The 22,129-nt window shown below is 38.8% G+C and overlaps 1 protein-coding gene across 2 annotated transcripts in view; it reads right to left on the minus strand.

The window, feature by feature from the left end:
- CAP2 (cyclase associated actin cytoskeleton regulatory protein 2) overlaps nt 1-22,129 on the minus strand; it is a 68,569-nt gene that overhangs the window by 23,064 nt on the left and 23,376 nt on the right. For both annotated transcript variants that reach the window (XM_054285418.1, XM_054285419.1), the window contains exon 4: nt 12,142-12,219. In XM_054285418.1, coding sequence (XP_054141393.1) covers nt 12,142-12,219 — 78 coding nt within the window. The remainder of the gene's footprint in view (nt 1-12,141; nt 12,220-22,129) is intronic.

The raw sequence follows: 22,129 nt of genomic DNA on the forward strand, positions 1-22,129 counted from the left end.
AGGAGAGGAGAGGAGAGGAGAGGAGAGGAGAGGAGAGGAGAGGAGAGGAGAGGAGAGGGACTGATGTTAACAGTGGGTGGTCCAAAAGCACCATGTAGTTTAATATTGTCCTCCTTGCCTTCTGATTTACATCTATAAAGAAAGGTCATCATAAATTACAGCAACAGTTTAATTACCCTCCTACAGTTGCAGTGATAAAATGCACAGACATTAAGTATTAATAATGTGTTGTAGCAAAAATTGTTCTCAGCACTGGCAGCATTTTCACATGCTGCCCAGATTAAGACCCATATCAACCCCATAGGTCAGACTCAGCAGAATGACTGTCATTTTCATCTGATATCCCTTGAACTTCTTCAGATTCTTGAATTTTTCATGTAATTAACCAAGTTGTTTTTCCCAAGAAACACAAACTACTTGTTAGTTGCCTGTTATTATCTGGCAACAAGACTGAGAAAGTAAGACACTGTAGGCAAGATCAGTTTTACCTGTCCTTCTTGGTACATTTTAATGTTTTGGCTGCAAGCAATGCAGGAGGATTTCATGGGAAATTGCTGCCTGCAAGCCATGGTTTGGGGAAGTTCTCCTGGGTTAATCAGAAACGAATGGTATCCATGGGAATGACTGCTGAGTGGAAGGAATAGTGTCTGGAGCAAAGAGAAAAGCAAAAAGAATGCAGAAGCTATCCAAACTCTTTCCTGTGCAAAGTGAATGCTAATCACACTGGCCCAGTGTCTCAGAAAAACTAATTTAGAGCACTAATTCACTGGGGAAAATTCTTCCACTCAGAAAACAGCAGATTGAGGGACATGGAATCATCAGTTTACAGGCAAAACAACTGCTGTACCTTGCAACCTTATAACATTGCAAAAGTATGCTCCCCAAACCCATACAATGTCCCACCAAAGGCAGGGCACCATTCTGATCCTCCCTGGCACTTCACTTGGAAACCACTCAGGATTGCAGCAGAATTCTGCATTTTTTCTCACCTTTTCCAGGACTATTTGTGATGTGCTTGCTGGAGACAACTAATCTTCATGATCTTGAGGACTAATGCTGCCATGACACACAAAAAATGATGGGCACATATGTCCTGCTTGATCTCTGTCATCTTAAGGCTTTTCTTTTCACCTTTCTAGAAGACTTCAGCATTAGAGAATTTTATATCATCTTAGAATAAGCATGTTTACTATGGATCAACACAGGTCAAAGACACGGCAAAAACGTGTCAAAAAGAGGTTGTGCATTTTTGAAAAGTATTTTGATCTACCTACAGAGCCTGAACATTTTAGTGGTAGAGTAATTCTGAGAAAGACCTATGCATCAGAAATATATGGGGATATGTGATCTTCCCTACAACAAAATGGGTTGGGAGAAAACAAATATTTACAGTATTACTGTAAATTGTAAAATTTTTTGTTGATGACCTAATGACCAGCACAAGTCATTAAGTCTGAAAAAGCCCTGAAACTCCCATGATTTGTAGTTCTGAAAACATGATCTTGTTGCCATAACATGATAAAGTCTGCAGAAATTCTCCTTTCTAATTTTTGCTTGTTTACAACATGCTGCAGCTGGTATTTTCTTGGGTATTTTCTTATTTTTCAGGGAAATCTTTCAAGTATGACAGTAGTTAACAAAACTGAAATTTAAGAAAGTGCTTGTTCTGCTTTGATATTATGCCAGTTTTCCTCCCATAAAGTCTGAGGGATATTTACAGTCCTGAGCTTACTGTGAATCTTCATGGCCCAGTTCCAGACAAAGAGAATATCAGGCCTAAAAATACAGCTCCACAGATGCCTGCTATATCTAGACAGCACTGGGAGGCAGCACATTTCTGTGGATAGTGCACTGAAGTGGGAGTCCTTAAAGGGGGGTTCTCTTTGCAGCTCTCCCACCAAATTTCATCAGGTTTCAGTAAAGCTGGGTTAGCTTTCTGTGCTTCAGTTTCCTAGATATGAAATGGTGTTAACACAGCTGTTTTATTTTGTAGAATACTTGGATTTCTATAGATAAGAAGGCAAAGTTATGGTCAAAAAATTTCTCTGAATGACTCACAATGACCCAAACCTCCTCCTATTCCTTCTAGAAAAGCTCTCAGCCACTTTTCTGAGGATCTTCTGTCAGTGGCACAGAGATTATTTCTGTCCCTCAAAACACAGGACTTAATCTATCCAGTGATTAGATATTTATAAGAAATGTTTATAAAAATGTAGTGGATTTATTTAATTTCACAGAACCTGTGCAAGTTTTCAAGATGAAATATGTATTGCTAGGGAAACTTTCTCAAAGTAATCATTCCCTTGGCACTGCAGTGACACCAGAGTGGGCTGGAGGCTTTGCTCAGCTCTGTCCCATGTGAGAGGTCTTGGCAGAGCAGCAGAGTCTGCCTCCCCTTCACTCTGCACTCATCCTGTTCTGCAATGGCTGCACAAAATGTGTGTGTTTGTGGAAGCTTTTTGTTTTCCAAGTTTCTGTGTAAGGGTTTGACACAGGAACACAGCCTGCAAGGAATCACTGAATTGAGTTCTGTCTCAGTTCTAAATTTTTAGTTAGTGATTAAACTGCAGATGAGTTACTGTGTATATGGCATATGGGCACAGAAAGGCTCATTAATTCTGGCAGTAATCAGTCTTGTTTGGCTTTACAATGCAGAAACAGTTGTGCTGAGGGTTCAAGAAGAATAATCTCTTTATTGCAATGCATATTAAAACAGCTGACTTAATAAAATTAATGTCTATATTGTATCTCTAAGAAAAGGGAATTCCAGGAGATGAATCAGAACTGTTGGAAAAATCTTCAGCATGCCTTTGGCATGTGCTAGATAAAATTTCTTGTCATTTAAGACACAGCACAGTTGTTTAACAGAAATTTAAGAATCTCTTTATAAACACCATTCCTATTATAATATCAGTTTTGCTGAAATGCTTAAAAATGCAACATGAGCACAACTGACAAATATCAGAAGTAATTCCCAGTATCCTTTTTTTCCTTTTTAAATAATGGTTAAAACCAAGATTGTCACTTTAAACACAAATAACTAGACAACCAACTTATAATATTTTATAATTCTTATTAGAAAATCAAGAGTAATAAGACTATTGCCATGATTAGCCAAATCACTCCAAAAAAGTTCCAGCATGCCAAAGAAGTGGAAGGCTTTGGCTGCAGAGACTTAAGAGTCTCAGCCCAGTGTCATAAAATAGCCTGTACTCCAAAAATACCAGTACCCCAACAGACCACACTACACAGACTTTCTTCTCCTTCATATAATCGTGAAGGAGAAAATACCCACACAAGAAATTCCCCAGGTGACAGGCTTATAGGACTGGTGGACAGGGACACTCAGTTCAGGAGAAAGGCCAAAGTTTTGGATTTTGTGATGTTTGAAATCTGCCTGTAAAGTCACATTAAACTGAATGGCTTGCCTACATTTTGACTGGTTGAACCAGTGATTACTTGAAAATCTCAGCTTTAATTTGGGAAAATGGGTATTTTCTCAGGACAATGTTGTGCAGAAACCTGCCAGCATGAATCACAAAGGCACAAAACACAGCAGGTAAATAAAAACTATAGTTTTAAAGATCTTATATATTTTTAAGCTAATCTTACATGGTTTTGAGGGGTGAGATTGTTTAGTGAAGAATTATGTTGATGAGTGGCAATACAATTCAGACTCACTATTACAGTGTTCAAATCAACCTGACCTATTATGAAAAAAACATGTCAGGAGAACAAATACTCTTTTAAGTCATGCAAAATGAGGGCATGGCAACCTCTGGTGTAGGAGCAGCAAAAGAAAACTCAGAGAATTTGGAATCAACAGCCCCTTCTTTTTACTCAGCTGCAACCCGAACAGTGTGAGTACAACCTTTATTCCATGGTGCACAGTTCTGTTAGTTTCTCCTTCATACTTACATAAAATCTCCATCACACTTGCTTTGTGGTTTTAAGGAGCAAGTTTGAAACATGGAGTTGATCTGAATCAGGTGCCTTTGTATGTGTTGGCAAGCAGTGCAGCCTAACAGGAATGACTCTGCAGAGCAAAACAGTTGGTGCTGAGGCTCCAACATTCACAGTATGCATGTAAGGGAGGAGCTATTTGGGACTAGCTGTAAATTGTGGTTTAGATGCTGCCTGGGAGTGGATCTTCCACTTAACCTCAGAATGATACCCACTTTGTACACCTTAGGCTGCTCTATAATGTAAACCATGACATAGTAAACAGGGCTGATTTGAAGGAGAAATACAGTCCCACAGTGAGCCAAAACACTAACAGAGACACAGCCATTATCTCGGCAAACTGCCTAGTACAGTCCCATCCCACACCCCATCCTTTCAAGGGGTGAAAGATGTCACGGATAGCAACCACCACACTCAGCTCTAACAATTTAACAGACCAGCATCTGCTCTCAGCTGAGACTTGATTCCTTCTACTGTAAATGAGGAAAGAAATATCTCTGAGGAATTATTTGCACACATTAATAGATACTAGATGGCTATATGTTAGAAGATATTAATAGATGTGAAGAAATGGACTCTAGAGGTGCTGGCCATTACTGTTAAGAGAGCCTAGAAAAATACCTTACACAACATTCCTACCCTGACAGTTTAAAGATGATGAGCAGAAGCCCATCCTGTGTCTAAGATCACCAGTGAGATGCATTTCTGCTATAAGTGGCTGTGATTCTAGAACTGAAATAGTTTTTGATTAACTGTAATTTCCCTTTCTTTTATATTTTCAAAATACGCAAAGAAGACTTTAACTTCATACTTTTTTTTTGTAGGTATGCAGTTTAAGAAAGGTTTGTGTTTTTCTTTAAGCCTTCATACATAGGCTGGATGGAATCAGTGTTCAGATTAGGTTAAGAAATAACCTATTTATTTAAATTTATATAAAATATTTTTTTTTTTTACCCTACTCCACCTAAATCCAATGTTTTCTCTGTGACTATTTTCTGACTGGCTGTAGAGACCATAAGTGAGATTTTTCTCTGAGATCACTACATTAATACTCTAGTATTCCGATATTTTCAGGGTTCAAACCTCTCCTCCTACCTAACTACATTAATTTATTATGGCCTAGTTTTTTTAGACTGTAAATTTTCAACACAGTGGTGTAACAAGTATTTGATGTGTTGATCAACAGTACAGGTTCTGCCACTTCAACTCACTGCTGTGCAGCAGCAGGACTATGACACAGAGAGACAAATCTGCATTACCGTCTGGTTAGCTTCATCAGCACAGAAGCTTAGACACATTTGTGTGCTTCCAAAGTGACTTAATTGGTATTTGGCTTTTATTCCTCTTAGATAGCACAAAAATTCTCAATCTAACAGCCAATATCAGCTGTGGCAGTTTTGTCCTTTGTGGGAAAAAACAGGGAATACCAAACCACAACCCCACACGACAAATTACTACTTCAGTCATTTGTGGGTTTATTTTTAAATATAAACTCTGAGGCAGGGCAAACGGAGAGGAATGTGAAAGACAAATCACTTCTAACCAGTGGAGAAATCCAGGGCCTGATACAACCTGCATGCATCAGTTTACAGCAGTGCAGAATCACACCCACTGCCTTTGGCTGGGACTGGTTGGTTTTAAATTGACTTGAATGTTCTGTGTGTAGTGTTCTTGTCCACTGCAGCTTTCTGTGCGCAGTATTTTCAACAAGAAAGGCTCCTCCTGCTTTAGGCACACAGGCAACACCCCACAATTAATCAACAAGAACAATGACAACTAATAAACTGCTTTCAACTTTTTGATTTACTACTCCTCAATCCTGCTGCTGTGATTATAGTCCATGTCAGTGGGGTCCAGGGCATTCCAGGTAGCAAGGAGATTCTGTTAAGCCACAGTTGCTTTGTTCACAACGTCTGAGATCCTCTGAATCTTTGCTAAGAGCAATCACCTTTCATGGGGCATGTCCCAGGAAAGAGATGTTAGATGTTGCAAGTTTCCATCTTTGGCCAAACTGTAAGACTGTCCAGTTTGTTGAGCAGTCCTGGAACTGACATAACTTTTGGAATTCACAAATGTGGTCTGATTTAGACCAAAATAAAATTTGAAAAAAAGAAAATAATTAACTAACTTGTGAATCAAAAAGCCCTGCTTTTCAGTCATCTGTACCCCCTGTGCTTTCCTTTTTAGAAGGTTATATGCATAAATCCCAGGAAAGAATTGTGTAACACAGAGAAAGGAGAGTACTAGTTGGGATTTGTGTTTGGCAGAAATAAAGAATATGGTACTCAATGGGAGAGGAAGTGTCCTATCAGCTTAGCTCAGTAGGGTCTACATGGCACAGTTTGAATATGAACATTGCTACAGGGACTGAAAACTACCCTGGTGATTTTTGGACATTATGTTACAAACAGCAGAAATCCAGTAAAGGCTTGCAGATCCCCAGAATTGCTTAGCATGTCAAATGAGGATCCAGAGTACACAGGTACACTGGAGGTCACAAGTGCAAGGAGCCTTTGGTTACTGGAGCCTGATTCTTGCACAGAATGGGAATTGCTGGCAAGTCTGTGCCTGGGGATGTTGGTGTGAGCCAGTCCAGAGCTGCCACTGATGTGAATCTCTGCCTCCATTCTGTGCAAGCTGGGTGATGCTGCACTGATCATGGCCCTTCTGCATTCCCATGATCCCTGAGTGCCTCTGGCCTTCTTACTGCTGAGTGCACTGCCCCTGGGGCACAAGTGAATCTCAAATGCATCCACCTTTAATTGACCTGGGGGTTTTGGCAAACACAAGCGAAGAAAGTGAAATGGGAGAGGATTCCTAGAGAAGTTAATTAAAAGAGAGACATTGAGGGGCTGGAGTGTGTCCAGAGAAGGGCAATGAAGCTGGTCAAGGATCTAGAGAGTGAATCCTATGAGGGGCCAGTGAGGGACTTGGGAGTGTTTAGCCTGGAGAAAAAGAGGCTCAGACAGACCTTATTGCTCTCTACCACTACCTGAAAGGGAGTTGCAGTGAGGTGGAGGTCAGTTTCTACATCCAGGTAACAAGTGACAGGACAAAAGAAAATGGCCTCAAGATGCAACAGGGGAAGTTCAGATTGGAGTTTAGGAAAAATTTGTTCACCAAAAAGGTTTTCAAGTACTGGAATAACCTTCCCAGGAAAGAGATTGAGCCACCATCCTTGAAAGTATTTAAAAGATGTGCAAATGTGGTGCTTAGAGACACGGTTTAGTGGTGGAGTTGGCAGTGCTGGGTTTATGATTGATGACTTGAAAGTTTTTTCCAACCTAAACGATTCTATGAACTGAAAATACAATGAGTTTGAGGCTGATAAAATGCAGATGAGTGATTTTGAGACAGAATTACGAGGTAACAGGTGTCAGGGGCTATCTGGAGGTGAAACAGAGCAAGAGCTTGCAACAGTACCCACAAATGAGCCTGTGAACTCTGCACTGCAGTAGGTTAGAGACTGGAAACTGTTGGTCCGTCCCTGCGGCTGTGACCACGCGTCACATGCAGTTGGAGGCTTGCAGATAACAGAAGTATGCCAACAGTTTGGCAAGATTTCAGAGAACAGGACCGGGGAAGGGGTTCCCTTTCGAGCTCAGGACTCTCAGGCCCCTGTCCATGTCACTCTTGGCACCTTCTCTGAGTTTGAGGCCTGAGGGCCTTAAAAGGCTTGAACTAAATTCTTCCTTAAGCTATTTCTAGACACAGAGGAGCAGGTTAGCAGCAGTGAACTCACAGCAGCTGAGAGAATGGCATTGAAACTCAGCTCAAACTCTTTTGCATTAGAATGTACTAAATTAACAAGGTGAGAAGTATCCTACTGTTTGTATTTTTGGAAAACAGTAAGGGTGATCCCAGTAAGCATGAGGAAAAGTAGGGGGAAATGGAACGGCATAAGCAAGTCAAGGTAATTAGAAAACAAATCCTGCTAGAATGCAGAATAATAAGTCCCAGGAGTCCTGTTATTGAAGTACTTTAAAATAGATAGAGAAGAAAATGAGCAATCCCGCACTGACAGAGAGTAGGGAACTGTGAATCTTCATCTTTTGATTTCTACATAAAAATCCTGAGAATTAGTTCTTCGAAGATTTTGCCACAACTATTCTAGTCCTACAATAGATTTTATTTTTCCTTTTTGCTTGGCTATAAAAATAAAAACAGAAGGACTTTTTCTTTCTTCTAAGTCCGAATTCAAATACAGTTTCTTCGGTTTCTGTGAGGTGTGGTGAGGTCTCCCTTTTCTCGGAAAAAAAGGGAAAGCTTTCCTTTACCTCTCACTTTTTTCCACCCCTCTCCTCCCACCTGTGTGCAGGATCTGGATATTTAAGCTAGGTATTTAATTGGAATGTTTGTCTGCACAATGTTAGGAATAAATCCATGAGCTTTGGCAGTCATATGAACTCAGCATTCTTCTCTAATGAGAAATTACGTAATCATTTATAGTCTGAACTGCATCTGTCATTTAAATCTGTTTGAAGTACTTCTCACCATGAACATGCTCACCCTGCATATGCTTATATTGATTCACAAAAATCATAATCTCATTAACTTGTTCTCAGCATAGGAACAATGGATTCCTCAAGCCCTCAAAACAACTCTTAAAACTGTTTGAATGTTTAAAGTGAAATATAACAACTCATAAAGAGAAGGCAGTATATGAGTCACCATTCACAAAGAATTTAATGCAGTGACTTTGAGCAGTGATCGGCATTCATGACTGCAAATTAAATAAAGTTGTTAAACAGATAAATTTGCTCAGGAACACTAATAACTTTTAAAATTATTATGCAATGAAATAAAAAACACATTTCAGTCAGAATTGCATTTGGCTTAGACTGTGGGAAATAGAAAAGCAGATCCAAACTGTTTTAGAATGTTTTGTGAAGGTTTATGCTAAAACCTGTCTTCTGAATAGCTCAAGCAACATGCAAACACATGGTCTGAAAATATCTTTTCAAACAACTTCTCACAGATTACAGCAATATTCTAATTTATTTTCCCATCTTCTTTGCACTCTTTTATGAGCTCATCTATTATCTTATTCTATTTATAGTAGTAAACAATTTATAACAGACATTTTTTTGTTTTAATGTTTGAAGTTTTGTATCAGATAATAATTTCTGGTAAGTAGATGGACTGAAAAATCCCATCTTGCTGAATGAGCTTGTATCTAGCAGCCATTAGCTGGGACATACACAAATAGGAATATCAACTGGTGGCTGTGTCATGTGATCTCCTCCACTGCACACACAAATATAGAACATGACCATAAAAAGTAACAGAACATGCTCTCTGCAAAGTAATTTATTGCAGTTGATGCTAGATTGGTATGCCAGCTGGAATTACCTTCCTGGCTCCTACTATTTTCACATATACAGATAATAAAGGCTGTGCACTGCAACAGATTCCAAATGAAAAAAAAAAAAGCATTATTAACAAGAAGCAAAACTCCACAAAAGCAACTTTTAGCAATCTTGACTGTTTGAAAATGTTTGCTAGTGACTCAGAGCACAAATTAAAGAGTGAAATGAATTCTATAACTTCACCATTTTCATAGAGAGAAAAAAATACCACTTTTTGATGATACATGTTTCTCTCTTTGCTGAGCACAAAAATATCCAAGGATTATTATAGATATAGGAGCTTTCTTTTTGTTTGAAATCCTTATTCATTAGTTTGTAAGCTGCAGGAGCTGAGCTAATTTATTTTTCCAGCACATTTTCCCCTCCCTCTTTTTTTTTTTAAAGGCACCATGTATGACATCCCAACCTGACAGGAACTCAGTAAATCCCCTCAGTCTCCACACCGCTGTCTCTGAATGTCTACAAAGCTCCTATGCCATAATTGCAACTCGCTGGCTCATTCACAGCTTTACATTATAAAGCAAACAGTCTAGACAGCTGAATGACAGAATTACTCTCTTTTCTCTTGCATTTATAGATATGCTGTCATCTTCATTTGCTTTTCTCTACTCTGTGCATTCTGATACACTAATGATCAGCTTTCCTGTTTGGATTCCACACTGACTCCATGGCTCTAGGCTATAAATACAACCAGAGCCGAGATGACATCACAGCAGTAAGGCCCCGGGGGAGCAGGGGCAGGATGCCTATTTCTTTCCTTCTCCTGGGTTAGCTGGTGATTACCAGCTTTTTCAACATGCTTAACCAATGTGACTTTCTATTATAAAGTTTTTTCCTCATTGTGATGGAGATATAAAAAACCTAATGCCTGGAACCATCACTCTCTGCAGTGGGAAAAAAATTCTCAATTTGCACAGAACAGGCAGCCTTCAATTACTTTCACATCTGTCCATAGTATAATTGAGTGTATCTGTGCAAAAAAAAATATGCAAAAAGAGAAAAAGAATGGACAACAGTGTGTGTTTTGATGTCTATAAAAATGTGTAGCTAACAGTTTTTAAAAAAGTAAGTAACTTGGACTGGGCTTGCTCTCACTGATAAAAAGAAAATTTAGTCTGTAATATTCCTGGTATTTTAACTTTGGAATGATGTGTACACACATATCATGTGGCACGTCCTCTGTGCTAAAGGATAGTTAAATGATAAAAGTGTACTTTCTGGCCTTCAGCAAGATGCAGAAATCTATGCAAGCCTGATAATGTACAACTAAGACATATGGATGGCCAGCTCTGGTGATGTTTTTAACAAGATTTTTATTATTAATTGCTTTTGTTAATGCTTCTGTAACCATCATCCCAGATTGCTAGAGAATCTCTTTTTACCTCTACTCTTTCATTGTTGTTTGTTTTTTAGCATTGTTTTTTTGACATTAAAAAAAATTTCTAAACTTTACAGTTGAAAAATCTCAAACTTGACCTCTGACATGAGGTCAGAATGTTGTAAGGGTAGGAGTAGGCAGAAGCCATTGCCATTTTCACTGGAAAAGCAGACAGAATCCTACTGATAGCACATCAGCACAGGAGGCCAAAGCAGGACCCACAGCTTATTCTTGTACCAGAGCTGGGACAATCCCAACACTCAAGAACACTGCATTACATTACGGGCCATTCAGAAACTGGTCACTGGGGAATATTTTACCTATGAACATGTAGAATTTTGTGGGCCACTAGGTGCAATTGTATTCACAGCCAATATAAATGACTGCTTGAGGCCTGTACCAATGGGAATTTTGCCTGTTCTGTGTGAGCCATGACCCACTTTTACTCCCTGAGATCAGAGACAGCTGGAAAAACAACTGATCCCTTCTTGCTTGGAACTCTGAAGTCTACCCTTGAATATCTATGGGCTTTTTTTTTTCTTTTCCTTAAGCACCCTTGCCATTAAAACATACTGATTGGAAAAACTTCCAATTTGTGTCTCTAAGAACAATAATGACAGCATAACTTCAATAAATTATACCATGTGCAGAGAGTTCTGATTTGCAAAAATGGATTTTAATGTACTTTGGAGCAGGGAACTAGTGGAAAAAGGCAGAACTGAAGGCCATGATGAGACTGTGCAAGGGAAGACAATTCTCTGCATACTCCAAGGAGGAAGGTTCAAGGGTGGTCCCACAGAAGAGCTAATTGATTGCTATTCCCAGGAATGATAAAGTGCTATTGGCCCTGAGCCTTCTAAAAGCTACAAATGAGATTCATAACAACTCCACAGATTCCATGAGCTTTCTAGTGAGGGGAGAATTTAAACAGTTGCCACTGAAACAAGTATATAAATCAACTTGATAAAAGTTTAGTTTTCATTTTCTTGACAAAATGCTTTCCCCTCCTCCCAGAACTGGCCTAACCTGGACCTCAGTTTGGGGAATACTGAGTGTATGGGCTAATATTGGTTTTTCTCTCACTAGCTTATACTCTGACTTCAATGTCTACCACGTAGCATCCCTGGGGGAGTGGCAAATAGCCATTTCCAGCTTCCAGAGAAAGCCTGATCCCACTTACAAATGTAAAGTGGACACTCCTTTGCTTTCTTCAATGATCTTATATTCACAGGTTCATCACAGAAAAGGTTCTTAACCCCAGACCATGGCTTTCTGATTATTACAGCACACCATGCTTATGAAAGTGAAAGCAAGCCCCCAAGTGCACTGTATAAATAAAGGAACAAACAAAGCAAATGCAGGATCAATAACATACGGCAACACAGACTCTTTTATACACTGCCTCTTGAAGCTCCAGGTCACTTTCCTTACCTCTTGAGGCTCTTGACATTGAGATGCTAACAGCAAGAAAGATCTCTGCGCCTGGAAAGCAGCACGTACCATCTCTGCCTGTAACAAAAGGAGGAATATAAATTAAACCTTAGCCTGTAACCTCCAGTGCCTCTCTGTGGCAGCTGAAAGTTAAGTGTGACAGCTCAAATCTTCCTTGCTGCTTTTCATCTAAATCACAGCAACACTGACTGGAAGAAATGTATTAAAGTACTAGCTTAGCTATAATTTTCTTTTTTTTACACCTAAGGTTAAATTCCCTATCTTCTTCAGACAGGAAATAAAATGAATTGATAAGCAGTTATAAGCTTTTAGTTATAATTCCTACTTTTAGTCACAGAGGACTTAATTTTAACACTTCAGAGTACGTCTAGGCATTTTAATGGTGATGCTTATACCCAAGTGCATAGCAAGAACTTATTACCACTGGGAACAGCAATCTGCAAGCTTTGTGTTGAACTGCAGCTTAGGCTGTGGTGATGTTCAGGATGAGTTGAGCTTGGCACATTTGCTGAGTGAGTATGCTGTAATTCATTCCTTGCCTGTGATCTGTGGGCACAACTGATGGCCATGAGAGATGGTGGCTGAAGGTTTTTGGGCACTTTTCCACTCACAGAACTCTAGCATTTGGGTTAGAGCTGCACCTGACAGTATGCTTTCATGTCACCAGTCTGGCTGGGTGATAAATCTCTACACTCATGGCTGCTTACTAATGTTCAAATTTCTGGTCTTTTTCGTTTATTTGAACCCTATACATTTTCTGTACATTCTTATTGATATACACTGATTTGAATGAGTATTCCAGTATCACCTCTACCTCATCCAGGTGGAGGGGTAGTGACTAGGAAAAAGCATTACTGGCATAGAAAAGAATTATTCATAACTAGTATATATTGCTAAATACAAACCAAGCCAAACCAAACGCTGTTAAGTTAACCTAATATGAATAGGTACATTTATAATCACTTTGTGAAAGGGTGGGGAAGTGCATGCCATTTTTCCTTGGGGTTTTTTCAATCTAAAAAGAAAACAAGGTAAGTATATATACAGACTCACGTGGATGCAACTTAAAATACATGAAAGTCAGGAAATTTGATGTTGTAGCAAAGTAAAACAGCTAAATTGTGTTTATTCATCTTAAAATGTGATGGCATGAATAAAACATAATCTGTTAGGATGAAAGTCACTGCAAGGAAGATGGTAAAAGAGACCCAGCTTGGACAGTATTTGGGGAGAAAGGGATAATATGGTCTGACATGCTGAGATTTGGTAGGGTATAATCATCTCTATAAATAGATAAAGGAATAAATAATAAAGGAAGCCTAAATTTTCCAGAGACATAAATATAATCAATAATAGCAAGGTTTAGATATTCTTAGACATTTCAGATGACTTCTTTTTGGTACAGAAATTCATAAAACAACAAGGTGTGAGTTATTTTAAGACTGGGGGGGTTTGTGTCTGTGAGGAGAACCTTGTAAAACAGCTGAGAAAAAACTGATATTCCTGAGGAGGAAGTGATTATGAATGAATTCAGTGCTGCTTAGATTGCAAAATGGATAAAAATAAATCTGTAACTAAGGCTTAGTATAAGGCAAGCTTTTAGAAAATAGAAAAATCAATGAAAGATGATGATTGGTCTGAGGAACTTAATTACTTGAATGAAGAAAAAGGATGGATTTACACTAAGAATGGAAATAACCTGTGTGCAATGGGCAGGAGGGAGAAATTGTAGGAAAGGGTTAGAGTCTCTACATGAACAAATAATGAAAGCAATATAATAAGAATAGGTACAAAACCCTCACAGAGTGAGAGGAGGCCTGGATTATCAAGCAGAACTTCTTTTCAAGCACTGTAACACATACAGCAAAGGAGTGATGGATAAAGGCTTTTTTGAACTGTACCTCACATGGGAAAGTAAAACAAAGATGTATTTTTTTAGCTACTGGAACAATAAAGAAACAAAGCAATGAAGTGAAGCCCTGACACTGCTCTGAAGGGCAAGTTTGGTATGTTTACATTATTTTTGATGTATAGATTATCTGCTGCTGAATAACATGCTCTTCCTCAGTTTCAAGGAAGTCAATGTCCATAAAGATATTGAAAGGGTAGCTAAGGAGAATGATGGCAAATCAATGGGAATTACATTATTTGAAAGGGAAGTCAAATATCCACAGCTCAGTGACAGAATCACTGAGCTGTGGGTATGCTGGGTCCACATTATTTTTTTTCCAGACTACTGAAGACACTGGCAGATGGAAGCACAAGTAGAAAATATTTTCAATATATATTATTTGGAGATAGTACTACATGTCAGAAATACACAATGATGGCAAAGATGCCCAAGAAGAGGGAGGGAAGTTAAATCAAGTGATATCATGACTGTTAGCTTGACTTCAGCACCATGAACATTTAAACCAGATTTGAAACAAATAATTAAAACACATGGAAATGAAAAGCAGAAGAAACTACAATGGGATTACCTATGGTTGAAATCATTACTTTTTACACAAAGATAATGTGCCAGATCTAGTATTTCTGGGTATCATATAAAATGCTTATTGTGGGTCCTCATGGGAAATGCATACTTTGAGTGGAAATGACACAAATTAGTATTAAAATTTTTCAGTTGGATAAGAAGCTTGATAAGCAGAGGCAATAATAAGGTATATTACAGATGGTGTTACTTGAGAGGAGGAAAGTTGCTAGTTGTTCTCCTCAAGGATTAATTTTAGGAGCAATCAATATGTTTCTGGTGTCATAAGAGCAAGAATTAGGTGTGCACTCATAACATTCTTGGGCAACCCAAGTTCAGGAGGTTTTAACACAGTCAAGAAGGACTCGCTCATCACTTAAGAAGAGTAAGACAATTCTGTTGGTACAGATAATATGAATTGGAAAAAAATTACCAATCCTCCCTAGTACCTTTTTAAAACAATGCATAGTTCTCAGTGTAAATATGGAACTGATTAAATGGAAATGCTGAAAACTGGAAAACACAAGTATAAATGCCAGGAAGGTGGCTTTGTGAAAAGAACATATGCAGTTCTACAGAGGATATGGCAAAGTATTGTTAGCAGATCTACAGAAGTGTCATTAGAGAGAATCTCCTCTGGAATTATGTGCACAGAATTAACAGTCACCTGTGCTAAAAAAAAAAGATGAGCTTAAATCAGAGTTGATGCTGAAACAAGCTACTTGGATTTTTAAAACAATGACTATCTGTCACACAAAGAAAATGTAAGTTTCACTTATTTTTCTTAGCAAGAAAGCAGCTGAGGAATATGACAATTCTTTCTCACAGACAATGCAACTAGAGAATGAAGAAAATGGTAGTGTCAGCACATAATCACAGGTCTGAAATCTAGGCCATGAGTAAATATGGTCTCAAATTTATAAGATTTCCAACAATGCAAAAAGTGACATTCAGAAGGGATCTTTCCAATTCCTCCAAAGAGGCAGCATTATTTTAAGACAGAGCTTTAAATGCTGATCAAACAGATCATAAATATGAGAAAACAGTCCTTAGATATAGAAAGTTAAGATTGTTTATTGAGTTCTTGAACACATACTGAGCTGTAACATCAATGAGGTTTGAAAAATGTGTCTGTCTGGCAGTTTGTCTGCACTGCATTAAATACACACTTTTGGGATCCCAGTGGTCACTATGGAGGCTGAAGATGGATTTTTTCCTCCACTCTGAGTACAAAGTAACAACTGATTTCTTGTCTCATTGTTAATTTCTTTTTGATCAAGCACTGGAATTTGGTTAGAGCTGGAGACAGACCATTGGATGATACACACGGATGTTCCTAAAAGACTGACATTCCTTGATTATGCCTCACATGCGTGTGAAAACTATTGTTGGATGTGGAACCAGGATTCACTTCTCCTCCAGAACTCTATTATTTCTCCTCTAGTGCAGAGTGTGGCCAAGGCCACTTTCTCAAAATGTCTGGGAACAGTATTTAAGAAATCTTGTGCTATTGAGTGCACACAAGCCATAGGTAACACTCTTTTGAGTTACTTCAAAAGAATGCTACATTTAAATGGTGGCTTCTTGCATTTTTTTTATTATTCAAAATTTATTACAAGATGGTTGAAACATTCAGTTGTCAGTAGACAATATATTGATTGCAAGGCTTGTGCTATGTGCCCAAAATTTATCCTCTCCCAAAACTTTTAACTGCGTAGGGATCAGAGCAGCCAGATCTCCCACTTCTGAATATACATCTTAATAAAACGATCATGCTAACACAGTATTTGCATTTAACAAGTAGAATTTTATAAGAATTCTGCCACAGTGACTTCCTTCTTTCTGCAACAGCATTAAAAACAGCTTTCAGACTTTTACTGTTTCTGAGCATGCTGTATTTCTTTCCCTGCATCCCTTCAAAGTAAGAGTTTCTTCTCATTAAGAATGCATTAGTTCAGTCTATCACCATTCCACTTCTTTCTTGTAGTCTTTCAAATGTGACACTTCACTGCTACCTCCTTGTGCTTAGCAGCCAGGCTGTGTAACTAAGCAGGCAGCACTACAATTTTGGAGGGAGTGACTCTTTCATGAGACCCCCCCCCCCCCCCCCCCCAAAGCAGCAAAGACTAATGAGTGAAAACACAACAGAGCAACAGAGGGCATCTTTCTCAACAGCTTGTGTGGCTCAGACAAAAGACTGCTACAGAAGAAATCAGCTGAAACCTTTTCAGTTACATTAAATTCTAATAATGAAGCTTGAATGCCAAAAATAGTATAGGAATCATGATTAAATTTATCAGAATTGAGTACACCACCAACTTGCACACATCTATCTGCAGACAAAAATGGACATGTTCTGGAGAACCAGAAAATTGACACTTGATAACTCAGGGTAATCCTTTTGGCATTCCTGGGATTACATACAGACACATCAATCATCAGACAGATTCCTCAGATGAGGTGAATATTTTGAAGGAAACAAATTCCTCACAGCATTTCCTACTCTGCTTTTAGCAATTTGTTCTAGAGGCTGGAGGAGACAGCTTTGACTTAGGACCTGAACTCCAGAACCATGTGGCATTCCATGCACCACCCCAATTTCCCCACTGGTATAGTGTGGAATAATGCATCTTAATCCTTCACCTCAGGTGTGTTTGACAGCTGACTCAGGGGACTGATGTGGCTGGAAGAGCTGAAGTTGGACATGTGTGCCATGACAGCCCAGTTCCAGGCTGTGGAAACCTGTGGCTGACCACAGTGAGTGATCTCTCTGTTGCCACTGCAGTAACAGCACAGGTCTCTTCTCAGTTAAGCCTGCAGAGGTTAATGGAAGAATCATATGTATTTAGAAATAATCTTTTAAATAGCAACTGGTTTAACCTTCTCTGTCGTAACATAATGCCAAACTCTGATATTTGTCAGAAGCCACTGACAAGCTCTGGCTTGAAAAATTGCCAGAGGCTCTGTGAGACATGTCTAATGAAGACAACACTGCTGACCTGTTTGAAGGAGCATGAGTACAAATTCCATTCAAACTTGCACTGTTTCAAACTGAGTAGATGGAGATGCACTGGACCTGAAGCTTAAATTTCCAGTTTGTTTTGCTGAGGTTCAGCTCTCCAGAGCATATGTTGGTTCATGATCTGTCTCTTTCTCACTTTAAATGTTCTGTTCAATCTAAGTTGACCTTCACTCTGGTATCCAAGTACCAATAAAGAAATATTATTTATGTGCCAGGCAAGCTACAAGAACAAGCAGGCACATGCACTCTGATCAAGTTACATTTAAATTCACTAGTTGAAAAAAACCCAAAACTAAATAGAAATAAGAGAAACAAACATAAGATTTCCTTATGAAATTTTAATCAAGAAAATTACCCTACTGACCTTATAATATTGAATTTGTCAAATGCTATTGTATTTAATACCGCATTTCCTCAAAATCATAGCATTTAAAAGCACAGTATAAATATCAGAATCCACTGGATTTCTATTGTTGGAGAATAATAGACGTGCTAACTTTAACAGAGATAATTAGTAAATCAAAATACAGTTCTAGATAGTAAAGAGGACGCAAGGGAAAAATGGGGTTTAGTGGTCCTTAGTTCAAAATATAGTTTCTGCAGAAACAATTATGGGTCCTTTGTATCTAGCAAAGGACACAGTGACTGCCTGTAGTTTTCATTTCAGCTCATGAAAACTACAGATGTAGTTTCTTTGCCCCCAGCCTTTCTCTAAGAGGAACAGCACTACCAGAGGAAGAGACACAGTTTGTCTTTTCCATTTTGCTTTCAAAAGCATCTTCAAAGTGAAGTGGTAAAGTGGCTGCTGGCTTGAAGGGAGAGGAAAGAAATGGAAAAATAATGGAGTTTAAGTTAAGATGGGGCTGCTATAGAAACCACCCAGGCTAGCCAAATAGACAGTATTTATTTTGAACAGCTAATTGGCTGACAGAGATTTTTAAAAACTGGACCAATCCTTAATGAGTCACTGGCAGTTCTACAAACAAAGCACTTTTTACTCTGGAAAACGAGAAGTAAAAAAGAAAAAAACTGTCACGTTTCTCTCACTGGTCCATGCAGAAAAACAGGGTTGAAATTCAAGTCAAAATCAACGTCAGTGGGAGATTTGCCATTGGTATTCACAGAACAAGACACCACCTGAGATATTTTCTTTTCTACTTTCAGACAGATACATTGACTCCCACCAATTAGCTGTTCCCTATACTGAGGTTTTCTGGTGTTTTTCAGTCTTTATGGCTATGTCTATATTAGGGAATTTTAGCTGAAATTTCTCAGCAGTGCTGCTGCCTGTAGAGTATCAATCAGTGCTGTCAACTGGGTGCTGGTCTCTTTGGATGTTTATCTCTGACAGTGTATTAAACACTGTGTCATGTAACAGTGCACAGTATTACTTGTTTCAGAGTAGCAGCCATGTCTCTGTTCATTAATTTTTAGTAAGCTTCACTGTGACTTAAACCGCTCTTACTTCTGGTGGAGTTCAAACCATACCATTCTTTAAGATCTCTCAGTGCTAATTAATGATGTAAAATGGATAGAATCATTTGGGGTAAATTGCTGCTGTCATTTTATTTCTCCATCTGAAACATGAACTGTACAGATGAATTAGAAAAAAGGGATATTTAAAAACACAACAGTTGTTTTTACATTAATTGCCTTGAGTAAAGAATATAAATGTCCTGCACCACTTGCACCAACAAAGTTTGCCGCAATGTTCCAGAATTTCCTCTAAACTCTCTCCGTTTTGAATGACGTACTTTTCTGATTGATTTCAAGGGACTGTTAAGTTTAAAACATAATGAATACTACTGAAATGTCAGCTTTGTTAATTAAATAATTATTAATATTAGTAGCAGAAATAGTCAATTATTTTGTTCATCTGTCACTGTTTCAAATGGACATAAATATTTTGCTTTAGGGCCATTGCAGCTATTTATTTTTGCCAAGTGAAGCAATAGGAGATCATATTCTCCAAAAATGTCTCAAATAACCTTCACCACCCATAAGAGAGGAAGAGCAAGGCCAGACCAAAGCTATTGACTAGCTGATGCTCTCCTAAAGCTCAGACTGCTTTTTTTCTTCCAGATTCACAAATTCTTCATTAATCTCTTTGACAACAGCCAAAAATATATGAGTCTCTTGACCTCTGTTCATTTCAACTTTGACATAGAAGTTCCAAGAACAGATGTAACATACTGATAGTTAGGGATTCCAGAAGATTCAGCACAGAAAAACATTGTCATGTTATTGCAGGGATTCCATACTGTTGTCGCCTATCACAAAAGTTTCATACCTTTTCGGTGCTTCTCACAGGCAGCTCCTCAGAGCACTGACTCTTTCTTCTTCACAAAGGAGCCAACTGACTCAAACTCCCTTCTCACCCAGCCACCCCATTCTTTTATAGCACTCTTCTTCTCATGGGTTACAGCTGTGGCCTGTTAAAGTCAGGCCTGTTCCTAATCTTTGATAATTGGCCCAGCTGCAACTCCTTAGGTGTAAGATTACTTTCTACACTACCTTTATTTTCTTATATTCTATTCTCCTACAGAAAAATGCTGAGAATTGTGTACAAAAATAAGAAGTCCACTCATTACTCAAGATGTGGTCTATTTACAGACTAAAGTGTTGGTGGTTTTACACCACCTTTCTTTTCTGAGCAGTTTTGAAAATGTTCAAGAATTCAAGTTTGCCATTTCCATCGCAGACTTCTGCCAAGGGCCGAGTCACCTGATGGAGATTTCCTGCCACCTCACTGCACAGCACACAGCCATGGATCCATGTTTAGAGGTCTCCACATCAGTAGAAGCAAAGGGTGCTATTGTCACATTGCAGCACCTGATCTAGATGTAAGCACCTGGTCCCTGGTGCTCTTCTATAGACCAGACTCAGCCACAAAATTGTTTGTCAGCTGTGCAGGATTTGTGCTGTCACTTTCTGCCTCTGTAATATGTCATTAGCGATCACCATAGAAACAAACAACAGATAAAAAGAGCCAAACATTTTAAAAACAAGCATAAAACCACCATATGAACAAATGGCTTCTCTTCATCACTAAAATACCAGGCCACCACTGTTGGCTGGAGCTTCTAATAACCAAAGACTGTCAATACTGTATTTTATAAGCATTAGAGTATGAGTAAGAGCAATCAGTGATAAGCGGGATTTGACCTGCCTCCATTTTGTTAAATACCCCAGGACTCCTGAGATGAAAGGCTTTTCCAGGGGGAATACATTTAAGTAAAAATATTACATGAATATTCTTTGTATCACATGTCAAAGATTATGCCATGGCAGAATGTTTTTTCTTTTTTTTGGTAATCTGTATTAGGGAGAGTAGACAGAAAGCACCCCAACCTGCACAGGGAGGAAGTTGGCCACAGTCTTCCTCAGAGCTCTTACAGCTCTTCATCCTGACTAGTGTACAAAAAAACAAGCAGGTTTCTCCTAGAGTGATGGCAAAGGGAAACCAGCTTAGTTCATGATCTGACTGAAGAACAGAAAGTGGGGTACATTAACGTTTCACAGCTCTTTGAAGCCTACAGTTTCTCCTGTTACCTGGAGCTACATTATGCCTCTCTGAAAAAGTGCATTATTTCTTTAAATAAACAGAAACTGCATATAATACACTGAAGTAATGAAGTCTAAACTTTGTTATTACCAAGATCAACAGTTTTTCAAATTCAGGTGCCTTTTTTCTTTCCCATGAACATCTGAGCTCAGAGTTCTTTGGAGGACCTGATTGCTAGCACTGAGGAACTATTTGTGGAAAGACCTCATTTCCCTGAGGAAAAGCAAACCTACATTTCCTCCATGGAGCACGTGTTGTAAGCCAGCACATCAGAGAACCACAGAGATCTCGGGGCCTGCAGGTCTCATTGTGATGTGCACAAACACGCTTTTGCTGTGCTGGTTGCAGGCACTCTGGTTATTTCTCTGCTGGGCTGCTTTGTCCCTGAGGCTGTTGCTGAGCGCCCTCACTCTCTATCACCAGCTCTTCTGTCAGAAGCCCTTCTCTGTGAAGGTCCAAATCCATATAAAAGGAATTTCAGAAAAGACTTTAAAATTTCACAGGCCTTAGATGTGTCCCTGATTTAACAAATATAAGTTCTAGGAAGTTCAGATGCTTCTCTCTGTAAATTAAAAAGGTTATGGCACTTCTTGAGGTTTTACTTCAGAAATATTCTTCAAGCAGTTATCACTGAGCACCCTTGTGAAGAACTGATTTCTTGACTTTGTCTGACAAGTTGCCTGATAAAGACTGAAGACCTACTGATTTCTAAGAAATTGTACTACCTTTAGAGAGAAAGCTTGGACAAATAAGTTCTTATATAGATAAGACTTTTTTCTATGTTCTGCCTCTCATGCACTTCAAGACAACTGGTGACATTGCCACCTCACTCTGCAAGTAGTCCCTCTGAGCTCTCTGAAAGCAACTCAAAGGCTGAAAGTGCCAGAACTTGTCTCCTTGTAAATTC

Source organism: Melozone crissalis, unplaced genomic scaffold (genome assembly GCF_028551555.1).
Source record: "Melozone crissalis strain CALT ecotype California unplaced genomic scaffold, PUWL_Pcris_2 ptg000042l_1, whole genome shotgun sequence".
NCBI lineage: Eukaryota > Metazoa > Chordata > Aves > Passeriformes > Passerellidae > Melozone > Melozone crissalis.